We start from the raw sequence: 27,731 nt of genomic DNA, 5'->3' as shown, positions 1-27,731 counted from the left end.
TCCTAGAGAAATGGAAATAAAAACAAAAATAAACAAATGGGACCTAATAAACTTCAAAGCTTTTGCACAGCAAAGGAAACCATAAACAAGACCAAAAGACAACCCTCAGAATGGTAGAAGATATTTGCAAATGAAGCAATTGACAAAGGATTAATCTCCAAAATTTACAAGCAGCTCATGCAGCTCAATAACAAACAACCCAATCCAAAAATGGGCAGAAGACCTAAATTTCTCCAAAGAAGACATTTCTCCAAAGAAGATATACAGACTGCCAACAAACACATGAAAGAATGCTCAACATCATTAATCATTAGAGAAATGCAAATCAAAACTACAATGAGATATCATCTCACACCAGTCAGAATGGCCATCACCAAAAAATCTAGAAACAATAAATGCTGGAGAGGGTGTGGACAAAAGGGAACACTCTTACACTGCTGGTGGGAATGTGAATTGGTACAGCCACTATGGAGAACAGTATGGAGGTTCCTTAAAAAACTACAAATAGAACTACCATATGACCCAGCAATCCCACTACTGGGCATATACCCTGAGAAAACCATAATTCAAAAAGAGTCATGTACCAAAATGTTCATTGCAGCTCTGTTTACAGTAGCCAGGACATGGAAGCAACCTAAGTGTCCAGCAACAGATGAATGGATAAAGAAGATGTGGCACATATATACAATGGAATATTACTCAGCCATAAAAAGAAACGAAATTGAGCTATTTGTAATGAGGTGGATAGACCTAGAGTCTGTCATACAGAGTGAAGTAAGTCAGAAAGAGAAAGACAAATACCGTATGCTAACACATATATAAGGAATTTAAGGAAAAAAATGTCATGAAGAACCTAGGGGTAAGACAGGAATAAAGACACAGACCTACTGGAGAATGGAGTTGAGGATATGGGGAGGGGGAAGGGTGAGCTGTGACGAAGCAAGAGAGAGCCATGGACATACATACACTACCAAACTTAAGGTAGATAGCTAGTGGGAAGCAGCCGCATAGCACAGGGAGATCAGCTCCATGCTTTGTGACTACCTGGAGGGGTGGGATAGGGAGGGTGGAGGGTGGCAGACACAGGAGGGAAGAGATGTGGGAGCATGTGTGTATGTGTAACTGATTCACTTTGTTGTAGAACAGGAGCTAACACCATTGTAAAGCAACTGTACTCCAATAAAGATGTGGAAAAAAATAAAAGCAAACAAAATGAAAAAAAAATAAAGTTTATAGTCTTGGCATATATTGGGAGGCAGTTGTCCATTTAGTGAAAAGTTGACTGGATTTGGAATCAGGAGGCCTGGCTTTAATTACTGGCTCTTTCCACTTAGTAAGCACATGGCCTTTGGTAAATCACTTTGTCTGTGCTTCTGTTTTTTATCTGTAAAATAGATTTGGTGGTTCCTACTTCATAGGATTGTTGTAAGGCTTCACTGAAATATAGGTGAAAGGGCTGTATGAATAGGATGGTAAGTATTGCTTATAACTAGGAAGAGACCTAAGTGATTTAAGAACAATTACACATTTGTTCTCTTGTTTTATTGGTAAGCTTTCCCAGAAATATTTAAGTTTAAAAATGGCTGATGCTAACCGTATACTCAATCCAAAATTTCTGACTTGTGCACATGAATATTATAACTGAGTATAAGGTAACTAAATAAAAAGATTTAAAATCTTCTCTTTTATGATGATAGAAGGAGCCCGGGGGAGGGGGATGGTGGGGATTCTTTTTTTCTCTTACATAAGTTAAACTGGAAATGTACCACAATGTTTTTCACCACAGAGTAGAATCTACAGACCCATTTTATTAACATAATTCTTAACTGATCTTTTCACACCAAAATGGAGAGAGATCTGTATTTCATCATTTGGACTGCAGTCTCCTGACATCTTTGGCATACTTTAACCTTTAAAATGTTAGTTTTCACTTACCAAACAATAGTGACATTACATCTGTCGGGCTGAACTGAACTTGGCGGTTTAGAATTATTACATTTTTTTCATTTTTATACCACTTAGGTAGTGAAGGGACTGCTTAAAATGAGACCAGGTTCGTTTGGTTGTATGTTAGTAAGATGATTTTACAAGGCATTTGAGGGCATTGCTTACATTCAGGATTTTCTTTTCTTTGAAGATGTATTGATAATTACTTCTAGTCCGGGGGACCTCGGCAGGTGTTACAGCCGTAACTCACCCCTTAAATGTCCATACAGGGTAGAGATGTCTTGCCAGTGCTGGAATCTCTTGACCACCACTCCCAACCTAGGGGAAGTGCAGAATGAGGCAGAAAGAATGAAGGCTTTGGGCAAAAGTAGGGGAGCAAATTGGCTTTTTCTCTCCCTGTGCCCTAATCAACTACAAGAAACAGACTGCATTTTAAATGGAAATCTATACCTTAGCAAAAACATTGTGTTCTGTTTAATGAAGCCTTGCCAGTTTGGTTGCAATTTTGAAATAAATGAGTGCGTTGCAGGGATGCCATGTGGGGAAAATATTTTCCTTTATTTTCTCTGGTGTAGGCAGGGGGAAAGGAGAGCCGCGTGTTATTATGGAAGTAATAGTAATTTGGATTTGTTCACATGTTGCTTTGTGAGTGTGTCTCGTTGCTAAAACTTTGAATTAAAAAGTAAAATTAAACCAAAATAAAAATCCTTCTTGAATAGAATAAAGCAACCTCTAAACTCATCAGGTGGGAGCTATTTAGGATTTAACAGTCTGTAAAATCACAGTGTTTGGGAGGGTTTTGAATGGAGGTATGACTTTTTTGTCTCTAGTTTCCATGTAGGAAATGTTAGAAATTCTAGAATGTCAAGAATGAACTTGAAGATCGGTGAGTGTAGGAAAGAATCATCTATCCCGTGTGTTTTTCTGGAGTATTATTTTATTTTTGGAAAATATAAAGGAGATGCATAAATAGTGGGTTTATAGAGCATAAACTATACATTGAGAACACTTTAAAGCTCTTTCCATATGTGGGGTTGCTGTCTTACAAACAGATTCTTTAAAGCTGCACTGTCCAATATGGTAACCTCTAAGCACATGTGGCTACTGGACACTTGAAATGTCACTAATTAACTGGAACTGAACTTTTAAGTTTCTTTAATTTTAATTAAGCTAAATAAAAAACTGAAAGTGTAATTTTTTTCCATTAAACACAACTTTGTTGTTTCATTAGGACTACATTTCACTTTAATGAAGGTTTAGCATCCAACTTGAGATGTGCTGTAAGTGTAAATTACACACCAGATTTCTGAGACTTAGAATTTTTAAAAAATATAAAACATTCGCTAATTTTTGTATTGATAACATGTTGAAATGATATTTTGGTTATGTTGGGTAAATAAGATATTAATAAAATTAATATTTCAAAAATATAAAAAGACCATGTAAGGCAGGAAGTGACACTAGTGGTACAGACAAATGCTGTGTGCAGAGATGGATGAAAAAATTGATAGCTGAGATAGTAATAGCTTCTTAGGTGATAAGATTTCATTAAACCTTGAGGCGTGAGGGAAATGGGGAAAGACTAAGCGGGGGCTGAAGGAACAGCATTAGTAGAAGTGTGAAGGTAGTAAAGCGCAAAGTGTGTTGGAGGGAGGGGATGGGGCAATATAAGTGGACTGGTCTTACCAAGAAAACATTATAACAAAATTGTGCCACTGGGAATATGTGGCTTAGTATGACCCTAGGCCCAGAATAGAAAACCAAGGGGCTCTCCATCCTTAATGACATTTTAGTCCAAAGGGTCTTTTGAAATCAGTCTGTTCAAACTCCCACCTAATAAGGACAAACTCCCATCTAATATCTAGCCTCTGCTTGAATATTTCCAGAGATTGGTAATAGCTTGCTTCGAGAGACTGGTTACATCTCCACTTTTAGACAATCTTATTTGTTAGACTATTAAAAGACAGAATTATCTGCTTCCATATTTCTTCAACTCTTGGCCCTAGTTTGACCCTATGGTTCTGCTCTCTTTCATGTTATAACTCCAAATATTTGAAGATGATAATCATGTCCATTTTTAGTCTTGTCTTCAGGCTAGACATCTCCAAGTAATTCAATTTAAGTTATTTTCTTTGGCTGCGTCAGGTCTTAGTTGCAGCATGCAGGGTCTTCGTCACAGCATGCAGGATCTTCCTTGCGGTGAGGGCTCTTTGTTGTGGCACACGGGTTCCAGAGCACGTGGGCTCTCTCGCTGAGGCGCGTGAGCTCAGTAGTCGTGGCATGTGGCATTAGTTGCCCTGCGGCATGTGGGATCTTAGTTCCTTGGCCAGGGATCGAGCCCACTTTCCCTGCATTGGAAGGCGGATTCTTTACCACTGGATCACCGGGAAGTCCCTCAACCGTTTCTTTTATGGTATTCCCTGGCTTCTCACCATCTTGGTCACTCTAGATACTTTCTTGTGTTTGTCGATGTCTTTTTGGAGGCATTTTAAATGTTTCAAATACTCTGCATATAGTCTGAAGTGCAAGTTGCATTGGCACTGTTACCTACTTTTATCTGAACACTGTGGTCTGGGAAAACAACATGTGACTCTTAGGTTTCTTAGCAGCCAGGTCAAACGGTCTTTTTATTGAGCTTTTGTTAACTAAAAACTTCAGGTCTTCATGTGAACTCACCAAGACAGGATTTTTTCCCCTATTCTGTAATCTTTTTTTTTTAATTTATTTATTTTTGGCTGTGTTGGGTCTTCGTTGCTGCATGCAGTCTTTCTCTAGTTGTGGCAAACGGGGCAGGGGGCTACTCTTCATTGCGGTGCACGGGCTTCTCATTGCAGTGGCTTCTCTTGTTGTGGAGCACAGGCTCTAGGTGCAAGGGCTTCAGTGTTGCGTCACGCGGGCTCAGTAGTTGTGGCACGCGGGCTTAGTTGCTCTGCGGCATGTGGGATCTTCCCGGACCAGGGATTGAACCTGTGTCCTCTGCATTGGCAGGTGGATTCTTAACCACTGCACCACAGGGAAGCCCCCCCTATTCTGTACTCTTACTATGGATTACTTCAGCTTGCTAACCCTTAAAGTGTTTAAGGTAGCACATTTATCATCATTTTGTTGATTTCAGCTCATCTTCACAGCCCAGAGAATTCAGAATATTTTTTGTCGTATACATCTTCATTACTAACTCCCAGCTTTGAGTTGTCTGTAGATTTGTTTAGCATGTCTTTGACATGGTTCTTTTAAAAATGCTAAAGACAGGGCTGTTTGCAGGTTAACATTGCTCCATAATCTTTGAGAGTGTTATTTAACAACTGTGAATCTGTTAAATTGTATTGTCATCAAGCTCCTTGCTACTCAGACTGATCAGCAGCATCAGCATCACTTGGAGGCTTATTTAAAATGCATGCTCTCAGGCCTCACCCCCAACCTACTGAATCAGAATCTGTATTTTTACAAGATTTCCATATGATTCGTTTGTATGCTGAAGTTTGAGAAGCACTGATCTAGTCCACATTTCTCCATAACGATAGGATGCAAAACCTTTTCAGACTCTGTACAGAAACCAAGCTAGACTAGTCGGCAGTATTATCCTGATGCCCCTATCAAAGAGTTTCTCATCCCTGACTGCACAATGGAATTACCTGTGGAATTTTTAAAACATCACTGTCTAGTTCGCCCCAGAGAAAGCTCCCCCAGGTGATTTTAATGTGAGAATCTTGTAAAGCAAGTTGTATGTGAAAGAAAACTATGTAAAGCAAATGAGGTTAATTTAGCAGTGAGTTCCACTTCTGGTAAACATATTTCTTTTACGTGTTTGCAATATATCTGATAGTCTATTGCAGAATTTCCCCCTAGGTTTCTCGTCAGATTTTGCTGTGCTATAGCTTATAGATGTCACTTTCTTTGAAGATTACATCATCTAGCATCTTTCCTGTTCTCTGTGATTTCTCAAAGATTATCATTGGAAATATTGCAGTTTTGGCTCTTGATTCTCTCTGAGAAATTTGGTTTTTTCCACTACTTCCAGTTGGAAGATGATTCTCCGTGTTGAATAAAACAGAAGTTGAGTGACTCTACCTACCATCTTCTGTTAATATACCAACGCCCCCACACACACATGTTTAGTACAAGACTCCATTCTTCTTTCAGATTTTGTTTTTCAAAGCCATTTTAAAAAATCTTTCCTGTACTTCTGAAAGTTTCTGTTTCTTGTGGGCTTTAACCTCCCTGGCACTATTCTTAAGACTTTGTGCCATACTTGTAACAGTCCTTGGTATGTGAGTTTTCTGTTATCTTTGGTTCATGTCCTGCAAATGTCAGAACTTATCAGATGTTTTTCCCTTCTTTGAAAGCTTTACATTTTTAAAGCCTTTCAGCCCTACTGAGTTGTATATTTTTTTTGAATTTTATTCATTTTTTTATACGGCAGGTTCTTATTAGTTATCCATTTTATACATATTACTGTATATATATCAATCCCAATCTCCCAGTTCATCACACCACCACCACTCCCCGCCACTTTCCCCCCTTGGTGTCCATACGTTTGTTCTCTGCATCTGTGTCTCTATTTCTGCCCTTGCAAACCGGTTCATCTGTACCATTTTTCTAGGTTCCACATATATGCATTAATATACGATATTTGTTTTTCTCTTTCTGATTTTGCTCTGTGTGACAGTCTCTAGATCCATCAACGTCTCTACAAATAACCCAATTTTATTCCTTTTTAGGGCTGAGTAATGTTGCATTGTATATATGTACCACATCTTTATCCATTTGTCTGTCGATGGGCATTTACGTTGCTTCCATGACCTGGCTATTGTAAATAGTGCTGCGGTGAACATTGGGGTGCATGTATCTTTTAGAATTATGGTTTTCTCTGGGTATATGCCCAGTAGTGGGATTGTTGGGTCATATGGTAATGCTATTTTTAGTTTTTTAAGGCACATCCATACTGTTCTCCATAGTGGCTGTATCAATTTACATTCCCACCAACAGTGTAAGAGGGTTCCATTTCCTCCCCACCCTCTGCAGCATTTGTTGTTTGTAGATTTTCTCATCATGCCCATTCTAACTGGTGTGAGGTGATACCTCATTGTAGTTTTGACTTGCATTTCTCTAATTAGTGATGTTGAGCAGCTTTTCATGTGCTTCTTGGCCATCTGTATGTCTTCTTTGGAGAAATGTCTATTTAGGTCTTCTGCCCATATTTTGATTGGGTTGTTTGTTTTTTTAATATTGAGCTACATGAGCTGTTTATACGTTTCAGAGATTAATCCTTTGTCCATTGATTCGTTTGCAAATATTTTCTCCCATTCCGAGGGTTGTCTTTTCATCTTGTTTGTAGCTTTCTTTGATGTGCAAAAACTTTTAAGTTTCATTAGGTCCCATTTGTTTATTTCTGTTTTTATTTCCATTAGGAGGTGGATCATAAATGACCTTGCTATGATTTATGTCAAAGAGTGTTCTATCCTGTGTTTTCCTCTAAGAGTTTTATAGTGTCCAGTCTTACATTTATGTCTCGAATCCATTTTGAGTTTATTTTTGTGTATGGTGTTAGGAAGTGTTCTAATTTCATTCTTTTACATGTAGCTGTCCAGTTTTCCCAGCACCACTTTTTGAAGAGACTGTCTTCTCCATTGTATATCCTTGCCTCCTTTGTCATAGCTTAGCTGGCCATAGGTGCATGGGTTTATCTCTGGGCTTTCTATCCTGTTCCATTGATCTATATTTCTGGTTTTGTGCCAGTACCATATTATCTTGATTACTGTAGCTTTGTAGTATAGTCTAAAGTCAGGGAGTCTGATTTCCCCAAGCTCTGTTTTTTTCCCTCAAGACTGCTTTGGCTCTTCGGGGTCTTTTGTGTCTCCATACAAATTTTAAGATTTTTTGTTCTAGTTCTGTCAAAAATGCCATTGGTAGTTTGATAGGGTTTACATTGAATCTGTAGATTGCTTTGGGTAGTATATTCATTTTCACAATATTGATTCTTCCAATCCAAGAACATGGTATATTTCTCCATCTGTTTGTATCATCTTTAATTTCTTGCATCAGTGTCTTATAGTTTTCTGCATACAGGTCTTTTGTCTCCCTAGGTAGGTTATTTCTAGATATTTTATTCTTTTTGTTGCAGTGGTAAATGGGAGTGTTTCCTTAATTTCTTTTTCAGATTTTTCATCATTAGTGTATAGGAATGCAAGAGATTTCTGTGCATTAATTTTGTATCCTGCAACTTTACAAAATTCATTGATTAGCTCTAGTAGTTTCTGGTGGCATCTTTAGGATTCTCTATGTTTAGTATCACATCATCTTCAAACAGCGACAGCTTTACTTCTTCTTTTCCAATTTGGATTCCTTTTATTTCTTTTTCTTCTCTGATTGCTGTGGCTAAAACTTCCAAAACTATGTTGAATAATAGTGGTGAGAGCGGACATCCTTGTCTTGTTCCTGATCTTAGAGGAAATGCTTTCAGTTTTTCACCATTGAGAATGATGTTTGCTGTGGGTTTGTCATATATGGCCTTTATTATGTTGAGGTAGGTTCCCTCTTTGCCCACTTTTGGAGCGTTTTTTATCATAAATGGGTGTTAAGTTTTGTCAAAAGCTTTTTCTGCATCTATTGAGATAATCATGTGGTTTTTATTCTTCAATTTGTTAATATGGTGTATCACATTGATTGATTTATGTATATTGAAGAATCCTTGCCTCCCTGGGATAAATCCCACTTGATCATGGTGTATGATCCTTTTATTGTGTTGTTGTGTTCTGTTTGCTCGTATTTTGTTGAGGATTTTTGCATCTATATTCATCAGTGATATTGGTCTGTAATTTTCCTTTTTTGTAGTATCTGTGTCTGGTTTTGCTTTCAGGGTGACGGTGGCCTTATAGAATGAGTTTGGGAGTGTCCTTCCTCTGCAATTGTTTGGAAGAGTTTGAGACAGATGGGTGTTATCTCTCCTCTAAATGTTTGGTAGAATTCACCTGTGAAGCCATCTGGTCCTGGACTTTTGTTTGTTGGAAGGTTTTTTGTTGTTGTTGTTGGAAGGTTTTTAATCACAGTTTCAATTTCGTTACTTGTGATTGGTCTGTTCATAATTTCTGTTTCTTCCTGGTTCCGTCTTGGAAGGTTATATCTTTCTAAGAATTTGTTCATTTCTTCTAGGTTGTCCATTTTATTGGCATAGAGTTGCTTGTGGCAGTCTCTTAGGTTGCTTTGTATTTCTGCGGTGTCTGTTGTAACTTCTCCTTTTTCGTTTCTAATTTTATTGATTTGAGTCCTCTCTGTCTTTTTCTTGGTGAGTCTGGCTAATGGTTTATCAGTTTTGTTTATCTTCTCAAAGAACCAGCTTCAGTTTTATTGATCTTTGCTGTTTTCTTTGTTTCTGTTTCATTTATTTCTGCTCTGATCTTTATATCTTTTGTTCTGCTAACTTAGGGTTTTGTTTGTTCTTCTTCCTCTATTTCCTTTAGGTGTAAGGTTGGATTGTTTGAGATTTTTCTTGTTTCTTGAGGTAGGCTTGTATTGCTATAAACTTCCCTCTTAGAATTGCTTTTGCTGCATCCCATAGGTTTTGGATCGTCGTGTTTTCATTGTCATTTGTCTCTAGGTATTTTTTGATTTCCTCTTTGGTAGCTTCAGTGAGCTCTTGGTTATTGAGTAACGTATTGTTTAGCCTCCATGTGTTTGTGTTTTTTACGTTTTTTTCCTGTAATTGATTTCTAATCGTATAGCGTTGTAGTCAGAAAAGATGCTTGATATGATTTCAGTTTTCTTAAATTTACTGAGGCTTGATGTGACCTTAGATGTGGTCTATTGTGGGGAATGTTCCATGCGCACTTGAGAAGAAAGTGTTGTAATCTCCTGTTTTTGGATGGAATGTCCTATAAATATCAATTTAATCTATCTCGTCTGTTGTGTCATTTAGACCTTGTGTTTCCTTATTAATTTTCTGTTTGAATGATCTCTCTATTGGTGTGAGGTGTTAAAATCCTGTACTATTATTGTGTTACTGTCGATTTCCTCTTTTATAACTGTTAGCAGTTGCCTTATGTATTGAGATGCTCCTTTGTTGGGCACATATATATTTATAATTGTTATATCTTCTTCTTGGATTGATTTCTTGATCATTATGTAGTGTCCTTCCTTGTCTCTTGTAACATTCTTCATTTTATCTGATATGAGTGTTGCTACTCCAGCTTTCTTTTGATTTCCAGTTGCATGGGATATCTTTTTCCCTCCCCTCACTTTCATTCTGTATATGTCCCAGGTCTGAAGTGGGTCTCTTGTAGACAGCATGTGTATGGGTCTTGTTTTTGTGTCCATTCAGCAAGCCTGTGTCTTTTGGTTGGAGCATTTAATCCATTCACATTTAAGGTAATTATCGATATGTTATCCCTCCCTTCCCTCCCTTCCCTCCCTCCTCTTTTTTCACTAACTTGAGTCTTTCCTTGACCTCCCAGGTGAAGCTTATAGCTTCTTTCTCTGTTTAGAAGGTTGGACTAGACCTCTAATGTCCCTTCCTACCCAGAGATGCTATCCTCTTTAGTGTCTTTTGTGTGTATGTGCTGAAAACAGCTTCATTGACTCAGGCATCCTTAATCACTGTGCTCCTTGGATCTGGCTCTATTTTCTTAATTGTTATGGGTTTGTTTTTTGGGGTACTTTTCTTCTCATGTGTTTCCCATTTAGAGAAGTTCCTTTAGCATTTGTTGTGGAGCTGGTTTGCTGGTGCTGAATTCACTTAGCTTTTGCTTGTCTGTAAAGGTTTTGATTTCTCTGTTGAATCTGAATGAGATCCTTGAGGGGTAGAGTAATCTTGGTTGTAGGTTCTTCCCTTTCATCACATAGCCACTCCCTTGTGGCTTGTGGAGTTTCTGCTGAGAAAGCAACTGTTAACCTTATGGAAGTTCCCTTGTATGTTTTTTGTTGTTTTTCCTTTGTTGCTTTTAATAATTTTTCTTTGTCTTTAATTTTTGTCAGCTTGTGTCTCAGCATGTTTCTCCTTCTGTTTATCCTGCCTGGGACTCTCTGTGTTTCCTGGACTTGGGTGGCTATTTCCTGTCCCATGTTAGGGAAGTTTTCAACTGTAATCTCTTTAAGTATTTTCTCAGGTCCTTTCTCTCTTCTCCTTCTGGGACCCCTATAATGCGAATGTTGTTGCGTTTAATGTTGTCCCAGAGGTCTGTTAGGCTGTCTTCATTTCTTTTCATTCTTTTTTCGTCATTCTGTTCCGCACCAGTGAATTCCACCATTCTGTCTTCCAGGTCACTTATCCATTCTTTTGCCTCAGTTATTCTGCTATTGATTCCTTCTTTGTATTTTTCATTTCAGTTATTGTATTGTTCATCTCTGTTTGTTTGTTCTTGAATTCTTCTAGGTGTTTGTTCTTTAATTCTTCTAGGTCTTTTTTAAGCATTTCTTGCGTCTTCTCGTTCCTTGCCTCCATTCTTTTTCCGAGGTCCTGGATCATCTTCACTATCATTATTCTGAATTCTTTTTCTGGAAGGTTATCTATGTCCACTTCTTTTAATTGTTTTTCTGGGGTTTTATCTTGTTCCTTCATCTGGTACATAGCGCTCTGCCTTTTCATCCTGTCTATCTGTGAATGTGGTTTTTGTTCCACAGGCTGCAGGATTGTAGTTCTCCTTGCTTCTGCTCCTGAGTTGTATTTTTTTATAAATTACTTTCAGGATTATTTATTGATCCTTCACAAGTGGACTTTGTCATGTTGTTAGTGTTCAGAATATTAACTGCTTAATGTTAGCCAAATGTGGTTTTCTTTGGTTTGAGAAATTATGGATGAACTTTTTCCTTTGTGCTTTTCTGTAGTTTTAAAAATTAGCTGTGTGCTATTACCAATACTAAGTTGTTACTTAGGTACATATGGGAAATTTTGGCTTCCTTTTGTTTGATTCTTTGATTGCCTGGCCCATATAACTTTTATGAGTGTTTTATTTAAGCTCTTGACTTGTAGTCTTCTTAAAGTTTCAGGTTATTATGAAAACAGTATATTTGAGAAATTTATATAGCTTACTCTTACCAAAAGTAAGGAATCTTGGTTATGAGGTTAGGAAACTCCAAAAATATTGCATCTCCCTCCCCTTCCTTGACATTTTTATCTTATTTGTTTAAACAATGATAGAGTAGTTCTAAAAATAATGATCTAAGAGAGACAATGGGGAGAGCTAGGTGTGCCCATGTACAGCCTGAAATTTGTTTAGACTCATCAGACAGGTAGAGAGGCTTCTTTATTTTTATATCTGAAAGACAGTTTGTTTTTATTTTTCTCTAGTACTGACTTGTAAACATCCAGGTACTTCATGTGTTGTGTGTGGGATTAAATCCTAGTACCAATATAGATTACCTCTTTTCGACAAATCGGATTTTCATATGTTTATGGAATTAACTTTTATTTTGTCAATATGAAGTTCAATAAGGTCAATCTGAGGTTGGAAGGAAAAGAGTTAGAGAATGAAATTTTTTGTTTGGATTCTTCTCTTAGTTTAGATTGTTTACTACCATTGTTTTTTCATTAGAGTGGTTAATGACTGTGTGGAGGTCTGCCAATACAGTAATTATCTAATGCTGTACAAGTAGTGAATGACAATTAAGAGGTTTTGGCTAAACAGACACGTGAAAGGATGCTCAGTATCACTAATCATTAGAGAAATGCAAATCAAAACTACAATGAGGTACTACCTCACACCAGCCAGAATGGCCATCATCAAAAAATCTAGAAACAATAACTGCTGGAGAGGATGTGGAGAAAAGGCAACCTTCTTGCACTGTTGGTGGGAATGTAAATTGATACAGCCACTACAGAAAACAGTATGGAGGTTCCTTAGAAAACTAAAAATAGAACTACCATACGACTCAGCAATCCCACTACTGGGCATATACCCTGAGAAAACCATAATTCAAAAAGAGTCATGTACCATAATGTTCACTGCAGCTCTATTTACAGTAGCCAGGACATGGAAGCAACCTAAGTGTCCATCAGGAGATGAATGGATAAGGAAGATGTGGCACATATATACAGTGGAATATTACTCAGCCAGAAAAAGAAACGAAATTGAGTTATATGTAGTGAGGTGGATGGACCTAGAGTCTGTCATAACAGAGTGAAGTAAGTCAGAAAGAGAAAAACAAATACCGTATGCTAACACATATATATGGAATCTAAAAAAACCCAAAATTGTTCTGAAGAGCCTAGGGGCAGGACAGGAATAGAGGTGCAGATGTAGAGAATGGACTTGAGGACACAGGGAGGGGGAAGGGTAAGCTGGGACTAAGTGAGAGAGTGGCATGGATATATATACACTACCAAATGTAAAATAGATAGCTAGTAGGAAGCAGCCGCATAGCACAGGCAGATCAGCTCTGTGCTTTGTGTCCGCCTAGAGGGGTGGGATAGGGAGGGTGGGAGGGAGACTCAAGAGGGAGGGGATATGGGGATATATGTATACGTATAGCTGATTCACTTTGTTATACAACAGAAACTAACACACCATTGTAAAGCAATTATACTCTAATAAAGTTGTTTAAAAAAAAAAAAAAAGGAAGTTTTGGCTAGTTTCATGTCCTATCCCAGAGCAGGGGTTGGCAAACTTTCTGTAGAAGTCCAGATAGTAAATTTTTTTCACTTTTCTAATCAAAATTGAGCATATTACATAGTTATTTATTTAAACACAAAGAAACCAAATTTCCACAAAGTTTTTCTTGATAAAACTCACAATGTAATAATAATTGAGTACAATATTTTGTAATATAGGTCTACTAACGAGAAGAATGGTATTCTTTTGCTGACGGAGGGGTAACATTTTGCTTAATTGGGGCTAAACATCCTCCTTATCAAAATCATTTGCAGATGTTCATTTAGTGTTTTCTGACTTGAAATGAGATTTTACATATTTCATCTTTGAAAATGTCTATTCACACATATAGGTAGGTCTTGCTCTCTAATCAGTACACAAGCATATAATTTTAATGAAGTATATTCACCCCTTAGAAGGTGTTTATAGAATTTTTCATTAGATTCTTCTCTTGATATTTACCTTTTTAGCAGGCATATCATTAGACGGCAGAGTCATCACTTTCAATTGTAGGGTAGGTGGAAGCTCCTCAGTTACACAGTTAAGTGGATTTTGAAATAAGGACATTTCCTTTGTACTTGCATTGAGGTCCAAAAAACACTTCTGGAATTGTAGTTTGTGCTTAGAAAATATATCTGCTACAATTTCTATAGGAATGGAGCTCTCATTTCTTTGATAGCACAAGAAGTGCATAAAGCAGCTTGACATTGTGATTCCAGTGTTAGTTATTGTTGAAATGACTTTACTGTAGTATAAGATTTACATATTATAAGCACTGTAATTTTAGGTTGAGTTCATTCAGAAACATTATGAAGTCTTCAGAAAAAGCTAATTTCCCAAGCCATTCCTTGTTTGGTAATAGTAATTGAGAGTAGTTCCTTTCATTCAGAAACAAATCTAATCTTGGACCTGGGTACAACAAATCACAGTAAAACTTTACCAGTGCTAAGCCATCAAAATGAGCACCTGGTAGAGCAAGTCAGGATATTCAGCTTCTATTTCTGACAAAAATTCATGGAACTCACTATGTTTAAGTCCACCATAGTGAAGTTCACCATTGACATCACTGGTTCAGTAATGATAGATACAAATATTTTCTACAGACTACCTATAACTACTATATAATGAATAACCATAGACTTTAAACACCTTACATATTCATAGGCATTGTAAATTTGTCCAAGTAGGTCTACACTTTTTTTTAACCACTGTTTTAGTTGTAACACATCTTAGCAGATTCCACTTCATGTTGTGCTGAATTAGTGTTTCTCAGCTTATTTGAAAATATTATCACCTGTAGTTAGTTGTTCCATGCAAACTCTATATAGAGGTCACTTCTTTAGTTACTTCAAACTCCTCAAATAATCAATATTTGACTCCTTGAATAAACAGCTGAATAGTATCAGTTATATTTGTCAGCTCATCAAGAACCAAGGAAAACCACTCAAAATCATTTGCTCCCTTGTTTTTCACTTGATTATTGACATATCCCAATATCCTCAACTTTCTGAGCAACTGTTCTCATCAAAAGGCTAATAATCTTAAATTTATTTTCTGTGGACAAATTTCTTTAGCTTCTGCAGTCAAACACAGTTTAACTAACACATCATCAACAAATGGCTTTGCTTGCTTAGCCAACAAATGAGCCACTTGGAAACTTACTCTGGTTGAAGCCTCATTTTTTACTTTTGTGGGGAAATATTTTGTGATGAGATACTTTGTTTTAAATTTTTTAATTTTTCAGACCGTAGCTTTCCTGTGAATTGGGAATATTGTGATGAATGCTTATTTAGTCTGATAATATTAATGTATATTTTATTATTTTAGCACAGTTTTAGCGCTGTTGCATTATAAATATAACCTATGCCATCTAATAACAAAATAATCCATACTCCACTGCACCTTTAGGCATTTGAAGTCCATTTTCTCTTCATTTAATATGATGAGTGTGCATTGGTAATTAAAAAAATATCACAGTTTGGTGATAAGCATGGCACTTGAAATGCTGTCAAGTTATAATTGCATCACTGCAACTTACAATGCACAGATCGCCAGTGCAAAGCAGTGAGAGTGCTACATACAGTCTTGGTCACAACTACTCAGCTCTGCCATTATAGCATGAAGCAGCCATAGAAAATAAGTGAATGTGTATGGCTGTATTCCAATAAAACTTAAACACTGAAATTTGGATTTCATATAATTTTCACACATCACAGAATATTCTCTTAAAAAAACATTTAAAGGTGTAAAAATCATTCTTAGATCTCAAGGAGAAAAAAATAGGCACCAGGGCTAAATTTGGCCCATGGGCCATAGTTTGCCAACCCCTGACCTAGTCTTTTCGTAGTATAACAGTGCTTTTCAGGAGTTTTTCTGTTAAGAAATTTCATTCATATGAGGTCTTAAAATCCACGTCTGGACCTGCATTCTGGATTTTCCCATAACTAAAACTGTTCTATAGAATACATACTGACTTCTGTTTTCAAGATTGATCTCCTTTCTCCTTTTAGATAATTTTCCACTTGTTCATCAAGATGGAAAGCTCAGATTCTAACGATAAAGGAAGCGGTGATCAGTCTGCAGCACAGCGCAGAAGTCAGATGGACCGATTGGATCGGGAAGAAGCTTTCTATCAATTTGTAAATAACCTCAGTGAAGAAGATTATAGGCTTATGAGGGATAACAATTTGCTAGGCACCCCAGGTATGCAATGTGTAGTTTAAGGATTTATATATGTAAATTGCTGGTCTTAAAAAAAAAAGGAAACCTGTATTTAAAAAAAATGTTTCTTTAGCCGTTATGAAGTATGATTTTAATACAAAGGATGTAGAGTGACATTAACTGCTGTACTTATTACATGATTTTGTTCACTCATATTTGGAATAATCCTATGTCAGGTTTTTTAGTTAGGAATTATATTATGAATTTATAATGCGCTAAATTCAAGAGAGTGGACCTGAAAAATCTTTTTGTTATTTATCTTTATATAACTTACTAGACATTAGTAGTCTTGAGGAGCTAATGGGAACTTCAGTTCTTAGGAGAGACTTACTCTGTCATAATCAATCAAAGCTAGCCTTGGGTAAAATAGTCAATTATTCAGAACTTTGTGCTTGGTTATTCTCCTTTGCCTGATTAGGGCCCATTTGAATCTAGTTAAAATTCATTATCTCCCTTCCTCCTCATTTCTTGTTAATTCTATTAACTTTGAGTGATTCCTTAAATTTTAAAAGGTAAGGTGTTAGTTAGCATGGCTCTTATAAGAGAGAGTGCATTTTGAGGCAACAGTACCAGACTTGAGTCAGAATGCCAAAGTTGGCATTCTCGCCCTGCCATATATTAATTAACACATCAGTCTCTCACTCAGTCTGTTTCATTGTTTTAAAATGCAGATAATATCTACCTCCCAGAGTTGCAGTTTTAAACAATGAGATACTGTATGCAAAAGCATTTTGTAAACTGGAAAGGAATGTGAATAAATATAAGTTGTAATGTCATGCTCTCAAATAGGCGAATTTTACCCAGGTTTCCTACTCACTCTCTGGTTGTCATCTCAGATGGATAAGTCATTGTTTTTTATTCATAATTTGGCAAACATTTTAAACTATTTTAGGTGAAAGTACTGAGGAAGAGTTGCTGAGAAGACTACAACAAATTAAAGAGGGCCCACCACCACAAAACTCAGATGAAAATAGAGGTAAATTTTGCTTGGGGGTGGAGGATGGAATGGATAAGGAGCTTCCTAACGATAAATGTCAGCCAAAGATAATCTAGCAATGACACAAATTAATTTGGTGCTAAGTAACTGCTCATAAAAACAACTGGCATTTTCTTGATATTTGGTGAGAATGTTAACTTTTTTTTTCTGCTTCACCTTTGGGTTTTTTGTGTTAATTGGAGCATAGTGAGGAATGGCCTATTTTAAATGTGATTTTTTTTCTTGATTTTCCACCTCCATTGAAATTTCCCCCTACCTACTGTATTATTCCTTCCTTATAAACATGAGTTCCTCACCAGCAGAAAGACATGTTACATTCTCTAATCTGATGGTTCTCAATGGGGTATAATTTTGCCCCCTAGGGGACATTGCCAATGCCTGGAGACATTTTTGGTTGTCATGACTGGGGGTTTGCTATTGGTATCTAGTGGGTGGAGGTCAGGGATGCTGCTAAACATCCTAAAATGCACAGCACAGCCCCCACAACAAAGAATTATCTGGCTCAAAATATAAATAGCCCCACTGTTGAGAAATCTTGCTCTTACCTGGGGTCTGGTGTTTCTCCCTCAATGTGAAATAGGGAATTTGACTAACATAAGAAACCATGATAACAGTTAGGTTCTCGAATGTGCCATTATATGTACTGTGCTAGGTTCAGACTGTTTACTTGGTCTGATCTCCAATTTCATGTTAATTTAAAATCTTGGTAATGTGAAGAAGTATTCAAATACTTTTAAACCTGTAAATCTCGTTTATATTTTTGCAGTGACTAAAGCAGTCTTGTATTTTTAAATGTCCCATATTATTAAAGGCACTTAAGTCAAGAGCCTAAAGAAATGTAGGCTAATGAAAATTTGACAAAAAAATGTAATTTGAACTAAAATATTAGCCCTGTACCTTAACTGGTGTTTACCTTGTTTGATTACATTAGTGTTGGCAGTGGACTGAAAAAATGTTGTCAGCCCACAGTGGTATGTTAGGCTCTGTATATGATGAAGTGCTAAAAATAGACTTCTTCCCAATTCCCTTTTTTTAAAAAAAAAATTCCCTAAATTTCTCTACGATTAGCTTGCTCTTTTAAAATGGAATTGAAACTTTCCTGCTTTTACTGCAAATCAATGCAGTATGGTTTACAAAAATCTGTAAATGTGAAATCTGTTCAGAATCTTTGTTCTTTTTTTCTAATATGAAGTTTCTGAGTACTCTGACATAATTTCCTAATTTTAATAGTTCCTTTTTCTCCCTCTCTCCCCTCCCTTTTTTAAAAACAGGTGGAGACTCTTCAGATGATGTGTCTAATGGTGACTCTATAATAGACTGGCTTAACTCCGTCAGACAAACTGGAAATACAACAAGAAGTGGGCAAAGAGGAAACCAATCTTGGAGAGCAGTGAGCCGGACTAATCCAAACAGTGGTGATTTCAGATTCAGTTTAGAGATCAATGTTAACCGTAATAATGGGAGCCAAAATCCAGAGAATGAAAATGAGCTATCTGCAAGACGTTCTAGTGGAGAAAGTATGGACAACAACAGCCAAAGGCAAGTGGAAAATCCACGATCTGAATCAACATCTGCAAGGCCACCCAGATCAGAACGAAATTCAACTGAATCATTAACAGGAGAAGCCCCACCTACCAGAGGTCAGAGAAGGGCAAGAAGTAGGAGCCCAGACCATCGGAGGACCCGAGCAAGAGCTGAAAGAAGTAGATCACCTCTGCATCCAATGAGTGAAATTCCACGAAGATCTCATCATAGTATCTCATCTCAGACTTTTGAGCATCCTTTGGTAAATGAGACTGAGGGAAGTTCTAGAACCCGGCACCACGTGACATTGAGACAGCAAATAAGTGGACCTGACTTGCTAAGTAGAGGTCTCTTTGCAGCTTCTGGAACCAGAAATGCCTCACAAGGAGCAGGGTCTTCAGATACAACTGGCAATGGTGAATCTACAGGATCAGGCCAGAGACCTCCAACCATAGTTCTTGATCTTCAAGTAAGAAGAGTTCGTCCTGGAGAATATCGGCAGAGAGATAGCATAGCTAGCAGAACTCGGTCAAGGTCTCAGACGCCAAACAACACTGTCACTTATGAAAGTGAACGAGGAGGTTTTAGGCGTACGTTTTCACGTTCTGAACGAGCAGGTGTGAGAACCTATGTCAGTACCATCAGAATTCCGATTCGTAGAATCTTAAATACTGGTTTAAGTGAGACTACATCTGTTGCAATTCAGACCATGTTAAGGCAGATAATGACAGGTTTTGGTGAGTTAAGCTACTTTATGTACAGTGATAGTGATTCAGAGCCTAGTGGCTCAGTCTCAAGTCGAAATATGGAAAGGTCAGAGTCACGGAATGGAAGAGGGGGTTCTGGTGGTAGTAGCAGTTCTGGTTCGAGTTCCAGTTCAAGTTCCAGTTCTAGTTCCAGTTCTAGTTCCAGTTCCAGTCCTAGTTCCAGTTCCAGTGGTGAAAGTTCAGAGACTAGCTCAGAGGTATTTGAAGGCAGTAATGAAGGAAGCTCATCATCAGGCTCATCAGGTGCCAGGCGAGAGGGTCGACACAGGGCCCCAGTAACATTTGATGAAAGTGGCTCTTTGCCCTTCCTTAGTCTGGCTCAGTTTTTCCTCTTAAATGAGGATGATGATGACCAACCTAGAGGACTCACCAAAGAACAGATTGACAACTTGGCAATGAGAAGTTTTGGTGAAAACGATGCATTAAAAACCTGTAGTGTTTGCATTACAGAATACACAGAAGGCAACAAACTTCGTAAACTACCTTGTTCCCATGAGTACCATGTCCACTGCATCGATCGCTGGTTATCTGAGAATTCTACTTGTCCTATATGTCGCAGAGCAGTCTTAGCTTCTGGTAACAGAGAAAGCGTTGTGTGATTAAGGTCTGAACTCTCAGCTATGTAGCTGGTATAGTGATGGGCAAATAGGAATCACTTGCTTTATGTCCACTTTTTGAGTGGTGCTTAAATGTAAAGTAGCAACCTGAATTGAGTCATTGCTTTCTGAATGAATCATTGTCCTTCCTCTAATTTCTGTTCCAGAATAAAAGGAAATATTTAAAAAGCAACATTTTAGGACATAAAAATCTGATTTCAGTATCAGTAATTGTTATTACTGATGATTTATCATATATAGTTGTCAGTTTCTCCTTTGTTATCTTAAAAGATCTGCCTTAGCAATGGCTCTTATCTGTTTCATGTTGATCTTTAAAGTTTCCTATGCCATAGGAAAGAGGGATGAAGGAAATTCCCAGTTTAGACTAAGTTACAGTACATGTTTCCTAAGTGATTGCTTAAAGCTATACTGTTCCCAGTTATTAGTTGGCACAAATTCACCTACATTCTGAATATCATTTGTTCACCTTTCAGACAAGGTGATATTATTGGACATGTCAGTGTAAATAACACTAAGGTTAGGATCTTCTAAGTGTATAACTGTCTCCTAAGCCCATCACTGTGGCACACTGTAGAGTGAGCTTATAGTTTAATTGAGATATTTATCTTGTGGAAATATTAAAAAAAAGCCTATGCTTGTGTAAGTGAAAAAAAATCACATTCATTTGTTTAAAAATGTAAAGCTATTTTGTAGAGGCTCAGTACTTTTCCAATGCACTGTTGTATTAATGCATTAAAAATTGTAAAGTACCATGCTTAGAAATGAAAAAACTGCTTTTTGTGAGCCAACATAGTAAAAAACACACCAAACAAAGTACAAAGCTGCTTTTGTAAGTGTGTAGATGTAAGAGCAGAACATATCTATGATATTTAATGTATGTGAACAGCTACTGTGACATGCAAAGAGGAAAGGACAGAGTGCAGAATTGAACTGCATTGAAGATCAGTGGAAATTGTTTATTTTAACTTGGATTTAGGCAGGAAATGAAAGACAGGAGGAGTAAAGAAAACTGCTTGGAAGAACTTAAACTTTTCATGAAGACAGTAGTCATACAGATGTGAGTGAACTGGTTTCATATGGTGAGATCCTGGACACAGTATTCCATTGAGCAGATGATGCAAATTTGGCAGAGCTTTGGTTTAAGGAAAACAAACCACTACCCCTTAGCACAAGTTACACTGCTGTTTTTTACAAGTCTGCTCCTCAAAAAAAAAAAACCCAAAAAGCAAAAGATGGAGGAAAGAGACTATAAACCACTTTTAGCATAGGAATTGAAGTTGGTGCAGATGTGTGTACTAATAGGAAAGTCTCAAATTTGCATCGTTTTCGAGATTTGTCATTCAAGGTACCAATGGCCACTTGTTTAATGTTTTGTTACTATCTCTCTAACACAGACCTAACATCTCACATTTAAAGACAAGGTGAAGAATTAAGGGATTTTTATTCTTTGTGGAAAGTGAGTCGTGTTGGGTTATTTGAAATTGAAATTTTTAAATGTGCTGCCCATATCTGAAGATGAGAATGCTGACTCACAAATCTATGGGATATGCACTTTATGTTGTTTCCTTAGTAAGCTTTGTGAAGAACCCCAGTACTCTTGCCAGCTTTCTCTTGAGGCTCATTGGGGTTAGGATTAGTCTGACTGTGGAGGACTGTCTTTGTTTTTCTGGAAAAAGATAATGGGCCCAAAGAGAGATTGAACACATCCTTGGTCTTTAACAAAGTGAGCTAATTACCCAGGCCTAGTCAGATACTCTACAAAATAAACAAGTCTGCTTTAGAAATTATCTGGCCACCTTAACTGTTATCACCTCAGCTGTAAAGATTATTTCAAAGCTCATTCTTTCGTATTTTCCTCTGGCTTTCAATCCTACCTAAGTATCAAGGAAATTAACTTGTAAATATGGTAGTTGTTTACTAAGGATATGTACTGCTCTTGCAAGGAAATAATGTCCAAACAAAGCTTCACTTATTTTTTTTTAATATAAGCAGATTTTACTGTTTATGGCGCTTATGTAATACATTTTATCTTTTTAAAAAAATTGTCCATGTAAAAGTCAGGATTCCTTTATATTTGTGAGCCATGTCTCCTTTCCTAAGGGTGTATTCTTTGGTTTTCAGATCTGCAGGGTAGTCCTGATTGGCTAAAAACAAACCCAGTTTCCTCTTGGTATAAAATGTCCCATTCTTATATAGGGGTGTTCATTTTAAATAGTTTAAAAACAACTGCATCACATTCTAAGCATAAAAGAAAGTTATTAACAGGTACCTTCCTAACCTCCCAAGATGTATTTTACTCATTTGTGAAGTATTAAAGAGGTAACTCATGCAGAATGCTGGTTATGAATGTAGATATTGAAGCTATTCATAAACACTGGAAATAGAATTTTAAGTTTTTAGCCTTCAGTAGGATGCACATATTGGACATGTGCATGTGGAAACCTTTTTCAGTAGCACTCATTAATTTCCATTGGATTGTGTAGAATGGATGCAAATATTTTAGTGGAATTTGCTACTTGATTTTTTTTTTGCAAGGTCCATGACCAATATGTACTTACTAGTATGGACATTGAAGACAAGGTCATTTGTAGGTGTCAGATGTACATTGGAGAACAAAAATCTTTTTTCCCACCAGCATCCAAACACCTGTTCTCTTGAGGAAGCATTTTCTTGCAAAAGACTTTACATTTCATTTTGTATCTTTGCACTTTTTCTTTATTACAGAAAGGTTCTGTCTTGAGGACCTAGTTTGAACTTCATGCAGTAATAGGAACAAGAAAAACAATGTTGGAATTACATTGTTCAAGGCATAGGGAAAAGTACTAAAAACGGAATTTCCTTGAATATTTCAGATTATTTTTTAAAATTCACTTACTAGTCTGAAACGTTTGAGGTGTTATGTTTAACTCCAAGCAGTTGACATGATTGAGATTTAGTAATACTAAACAAAATTGAACAAGTTAGCTTTAAAGTTTGCAGACTTTATCTGTAGCAACACTAGAAGATGAGCCATATTCTTAATTTGGAATATTTGCTCTAAAAAGAACACATTAGTTATACCTCAGTGGTGTTGATGGAGGTGGGGATTGAGAAAAGTGTTCACATTAGTGTTGGAGTATAGGTAATCAGTTGTACAGTTAACAATGACAACGTTTAGCACCAGGATTTTATATATATATGTATGTGTGTGTATATATATATATATATATGTATAAAATCTCTAAAAACATGATTGTTGGAGTTCATCCAAACTTTAAGATTAGGAAACTATTAGCTATAAGTGTTACCTCAAGTAATTTTTTTTCCCTGGGAAAACACGTTCATTCCGTGCCAAGTATTATCTCCTAGTGTCCGTGTCTCAAATTATATTTATGAAGGGTTATCACTTAATATACTTTGTATTTAATCACCTGCTTCCCAGATGTCCACGACATAAAACGGGTCAAGCATCAGCCATAACTTTTGGCAGTTCGCAAAATACCCATGTGATAGGGAGGTGAGTGGCCATTTTTACAGCTTGCTAGAATACAGTGGCACCTTGTGGTTGTTGTTGATACTTTTACAGATGGAAGATATTTTTATTCCTCCCTTTACTCCACCCCATTTCTTTGTTCTTTTGTGAACGAAAAATACTTGTAATCTGCCTTATTTGAGTTTTTAAGTTTTACCTTACTGGCTTCCCTGTCAAATGTATTACCAATATTAAATACGTAGAAGCCACGTGTGCAGGGCACTTTTGTTGTCTTATAAGACTATGCTGATTGCTACTTTCTAAAGTATTCTGTACCTTAGTAATGCAAGAGACTGATAAGGCACATGTTAAAGTGTCAGGCGTTTTTTTCCCCTTAGTATAATTCTTCAGTATGTGTAATATTCAGTAACAGTGTTGTAATTCATTGAGTTAACGAGTAAATTGTGCGCTTTTGAAAAAACATTTGAAAATGTAAGTCAACTTATAACATGCTTCATTTGGAAAATTAAAGTGCAAGATCCAAGTAACTAGTATTTCAGTTATTTTTAAATCAGATTTTTAATAAGCAACTAAGAAATAGCTGTGAGTTACGTACCTGCCCTTTACAATTTTTAGCATTCTGAAATGAGTTCCTAACTGGAACATTTCTAAAATACTAATATTCCCAACAAGTAAGCAATCTCACTTGATTTAAGTAACTCCATTTTGTATCTAAAATACAGTATAGAATTGAGCTGTTACTGAGCTGTTGGACTCTCAAGGAATAACAAGTTTGTATCAGTTTTACGATTATTTTCATGTCTACATAGGTATTTTAATTCAAATTTGAAGAAAATAGGCACACCCTTCAACACTCAGAGATACTTATTTTTGATTAGGATTTGTTTACTCAAGACCCCCAAGCTGCTTTATAGTTACTTAGATTGAGTGATATCTTAAAGACATGCAGTGAAAGTGAACCCCGTCATACCACTGTGCCTAGTTATTTCAGGGTTCCTCTATCAGTTCCTCATCTTGCAGATTTATCCTAATACCAAGGTATGGCTGAACCAGCTGTCCAGCCTTAACTCTTTTGAGTGCCCCTTTGCTAACGTTCTTTTAACTGAGTGATTTGTGTTTTAACTGTCCAATGTTTGGATTTTACCTCTTGATGGCTCCGTTTGTCCCTGGTGCTGCTTTTAAAGATGTAGGGCCATGTGATCAGGTATCAAGTTGAGTAGGTACGCAATTGGCCTGGTTATGTATCTGTGCCTGTTTTATCTTCTCCCAGGAAGAGCTGCTTTGGTATAGATGTTTACTTAGATTCAGATAAAGAACTGGGCAGCAATTTTGGAAAGCTTTCTGAAGCCTATAATAACCTGAGGGGATTTGGAGGGGGAACAATAACAAAGGCTGCCTTTATGTCTTTGAACATGAAGCACATAAATGTATGTTCTGTAAAGACTAAAGTGATTGTTATACCAGGGCTTCCTGACCTCTGGGAGAGACTTTCAAAAAAGCAGAAAGGAGCACAAAGTGAAGTGAATTTGGTTGGTTTGCTTTATCTGGTTTCTCATTTTCTTTCAATTTAAACCTGAACATAACACCCTTCTCCAATATCTATCCAGCAGACTCCTGGTTGGGAAGCCCTGTGTTAAATTTTGAGAATGTACCCAGTTTCCTTTTTCTTTTCTTTTTTTTTTTTTTGTACAGTGCTTTACACCTGCTAAAAGTTAACTTGTTTAATGCAAAACAAGACCTTGAAAGGTCAGTCATACTAAAGCTGGTTTGATTATTAATAGTTATCTTTTAGGAAGAAGCTTTTTCCCTATGTAAGATGTCATACTGCAGATTTAAAATATAGACTATCAATAAAATGCATGAAGTGATCATTTGTGCTTGATCATCTCTCCTTGGGTTTTTCTTTTAAAAGGGGGATCTGATAAAGGTTCTGTTGCTTCACACCAATGTCAGATGTGGTTTTTAGAGTCAAGTAGAATTACAGTGTAACCTTGATTTTGATTCCCCTCACTGAGTGTGGGCAGGTACTGGTTTATGGAATATAACTTCCGTATCATGTAATTTAATGGCTTAATCTTTCAGTGGTAAAATAAAAGATTAAACTCTTTCTATATAAGAATCCGGGAAAGATTTATGTAAACGACATTTTAAGTAGGTGCATCTTTGCTGTTTCTTGTATTCTCACCATTGCCCTGACCACTCCCTTGCTTGATCTCTGTAAATACAAAAACTTGTCTAGGTGTGCATGTGTGCTCACACAGCTTTTGTCTTCCATCCCTACTTCCAATCTCTTAAACATGTTGCCTAAGCCACTAAGAGTCTTTGTTTCTAAGTAGGTCATCACATTCTGATACCTGGATGTGAGTTCCCCTTGCTACTGGTATTCATTTAGCTGATGGTGAATTTTATTACCATTTCATTTCCTCTAGTGCCTACAGAGCCCTATCATTGGCATAGGAACACAGTTCCTCGGGATTTTTGGTGTGGTCAGCTCTTCTTTTCCCCATGACCTTCCCAGGGTTTTACTTTTAGTGTCGTTCATGATTCTATTCTTTGAAACTCAAGAACACCAACACCACTGAATAGTTCACATTCTAGACAACAAAGTAAGCCAATACACAGGCATCATGTTGAGGGAAATTTAGTGAAAAGGACCATTACCTAGAACAGAGGATTTGATAAATCAGAGTGGATTATAGCTATACTCTTAATGGTCATTTAAAAAACAGGAAATGAAAGCTAGGGTCCAGTTTCTTTGAATTCAGGCAATATTTAAATTTAAGACCTTGCAAATGGATTACTAATGGCTATATTAAAAACAGCTAATTTTTTTCTCGTTGCTGTCAGGTGTTTTATTAAGTACTATAAGTTAATCCTCAGTTATTCTGAGGTTTATTATTACCACCCTGTTTTATAAATGATGTGACTGAGATACTGGCATTTGGTAATTTGCCCAAGGTCACATAATGAGTGGCAGAGTATTTCCAAGTCTGATCTCTGATTCCAGAGCTTATTTTCGTTGTGCTTTTAATCCTGCTGCCATAATATGGGCCCTAATTTGTTTTTTAAAATATTTATCTCAAGTCCTAGAGTAATTACTTATGAGGTATGATTTCTTAGAATAAACATTGGTTTTGGGTAGTTTGCCAAGGAAAACTCAAAGGGCAAGTCTGAGAAGGATGAAAGATCATATATTGTAAATTCTGTAAATCACTTTGGGCATTACTAAATACACATTAGCGCTATGTGTAGCAAGGTGTTTCACTTCCAAAAATTTGGAAGGAGGCTGGAATGTGTTGTAGAAATCTTTAATGTTAATGGTCATCTCAGCCTCATTAAATGTGCTCTTGGCCCCAGTTATGACTTGATTTGAAATATGAAATGACTAGAAAAAAATTGTAGCTTTTTTTCTTAGTATGCTAGCCAGTTTCATTGGCATCCAAGTTAATGCCCTTGAAAGTTGCCTTGGGCAACATAGGCATTCCAAGAATGTCATGCTTGCTCAGAAGATACTTGGAACTTGTGAGCAACTGAGAGAAGCAGCCCTCTTCAGTTTGTTCATGTTGTCATCCTTGAGATGAGTCTTGACTGTTTCAAAGAATTATCTTTTTCTCAGTGGATGGAGATTGCCACCCTTAAGCATATTCAGAAAAATACTGTGTTCTGAAAGCAATCACAAACAAGGCAGTTCAAGTAATAGATTTAGGATAAGTAAATGGCTGCCTAGGTGAGTGCTTTGATTATCACGCCTCATTCAACATTTAAACACAGGGAGAAATAGAATCCCTACTCACAAGGAGCAGGCGTTCAGTGGGGAGACAAGTAAAGTATTACAAAAACCTTAAAAGATACACATAGCATAATTATCCATCCCCATGCAAATGATATTTGAGGGGAGCAGTGAGGAGTAACAGAGTGAACAAGGGCTCATCTGAATTTAGAGTTTGTTTCCTCAGCTAATAGGTAAATATGTATTGTGCTTGCACTATGTACTAGGCATTGTGGTGGTCTGAGGTTTCTCTTCCCCTTGTTTTTGGCAGGATGGGGACCCGAAGCCTCTGAAAATATTGCTGAATTTCTCAGTGGACAGTGTTGCTGACTGTGATG

The 27,731-nt window shown here is 37.0% G+C and overlaps 1 protein-coding gene across 2 annotated transcripts in view; it reads left to right on the top strand.

Moving 5' to 3' along the window:
* RLIM (ring finger protein, LIM domain interacting) overlaps positions 1–25,532 on the top strand; it is a 36,514-nt gene extending 10,982 nt beyond the window's left edge. For both annotated transcript variants that reach the window (XM_082864927.1, XM_082864928.1), the window contains exons 2-4: positions 16,037–16,229; positions 17,140–17,223; positions 18,516–25,532. In XM_082864927.1, coding sequence (XP_082721053.1) covers positions 16,061–16,229; positions 17,140–17,223; positions 18,516–20,134 — 1,872 coding nt within the window. In that variant the 5' untranslated portion in view covers positions 16,037–16,060 and the 3' untranslated portion in view covers positions 20,135–25,532. The remainder of the gene's footprint in view (positions 1–16,036; positions 16,230–17,139; positions 17,224–18,515) is intronic.
* The last annotated feature ends 2,199 nt before the right edge of the window (positions 25,533–27,731 follow it).

The sequence above is a fragment of the Leucopleurus acutus genome, assembly GCF_964270905.1.
Source record: "Leucopleurus acutus genome assembly, chromosome: X".
NCBI lineage: Eukaryota > Metazoa > Chordata > Mammalia > Artiodactyla > Delphinidae > Leucopleurus > Leucopleurus acutus.
This window is presented reverse-complemented; position numbering and strand designations above follow the sequence as displayed.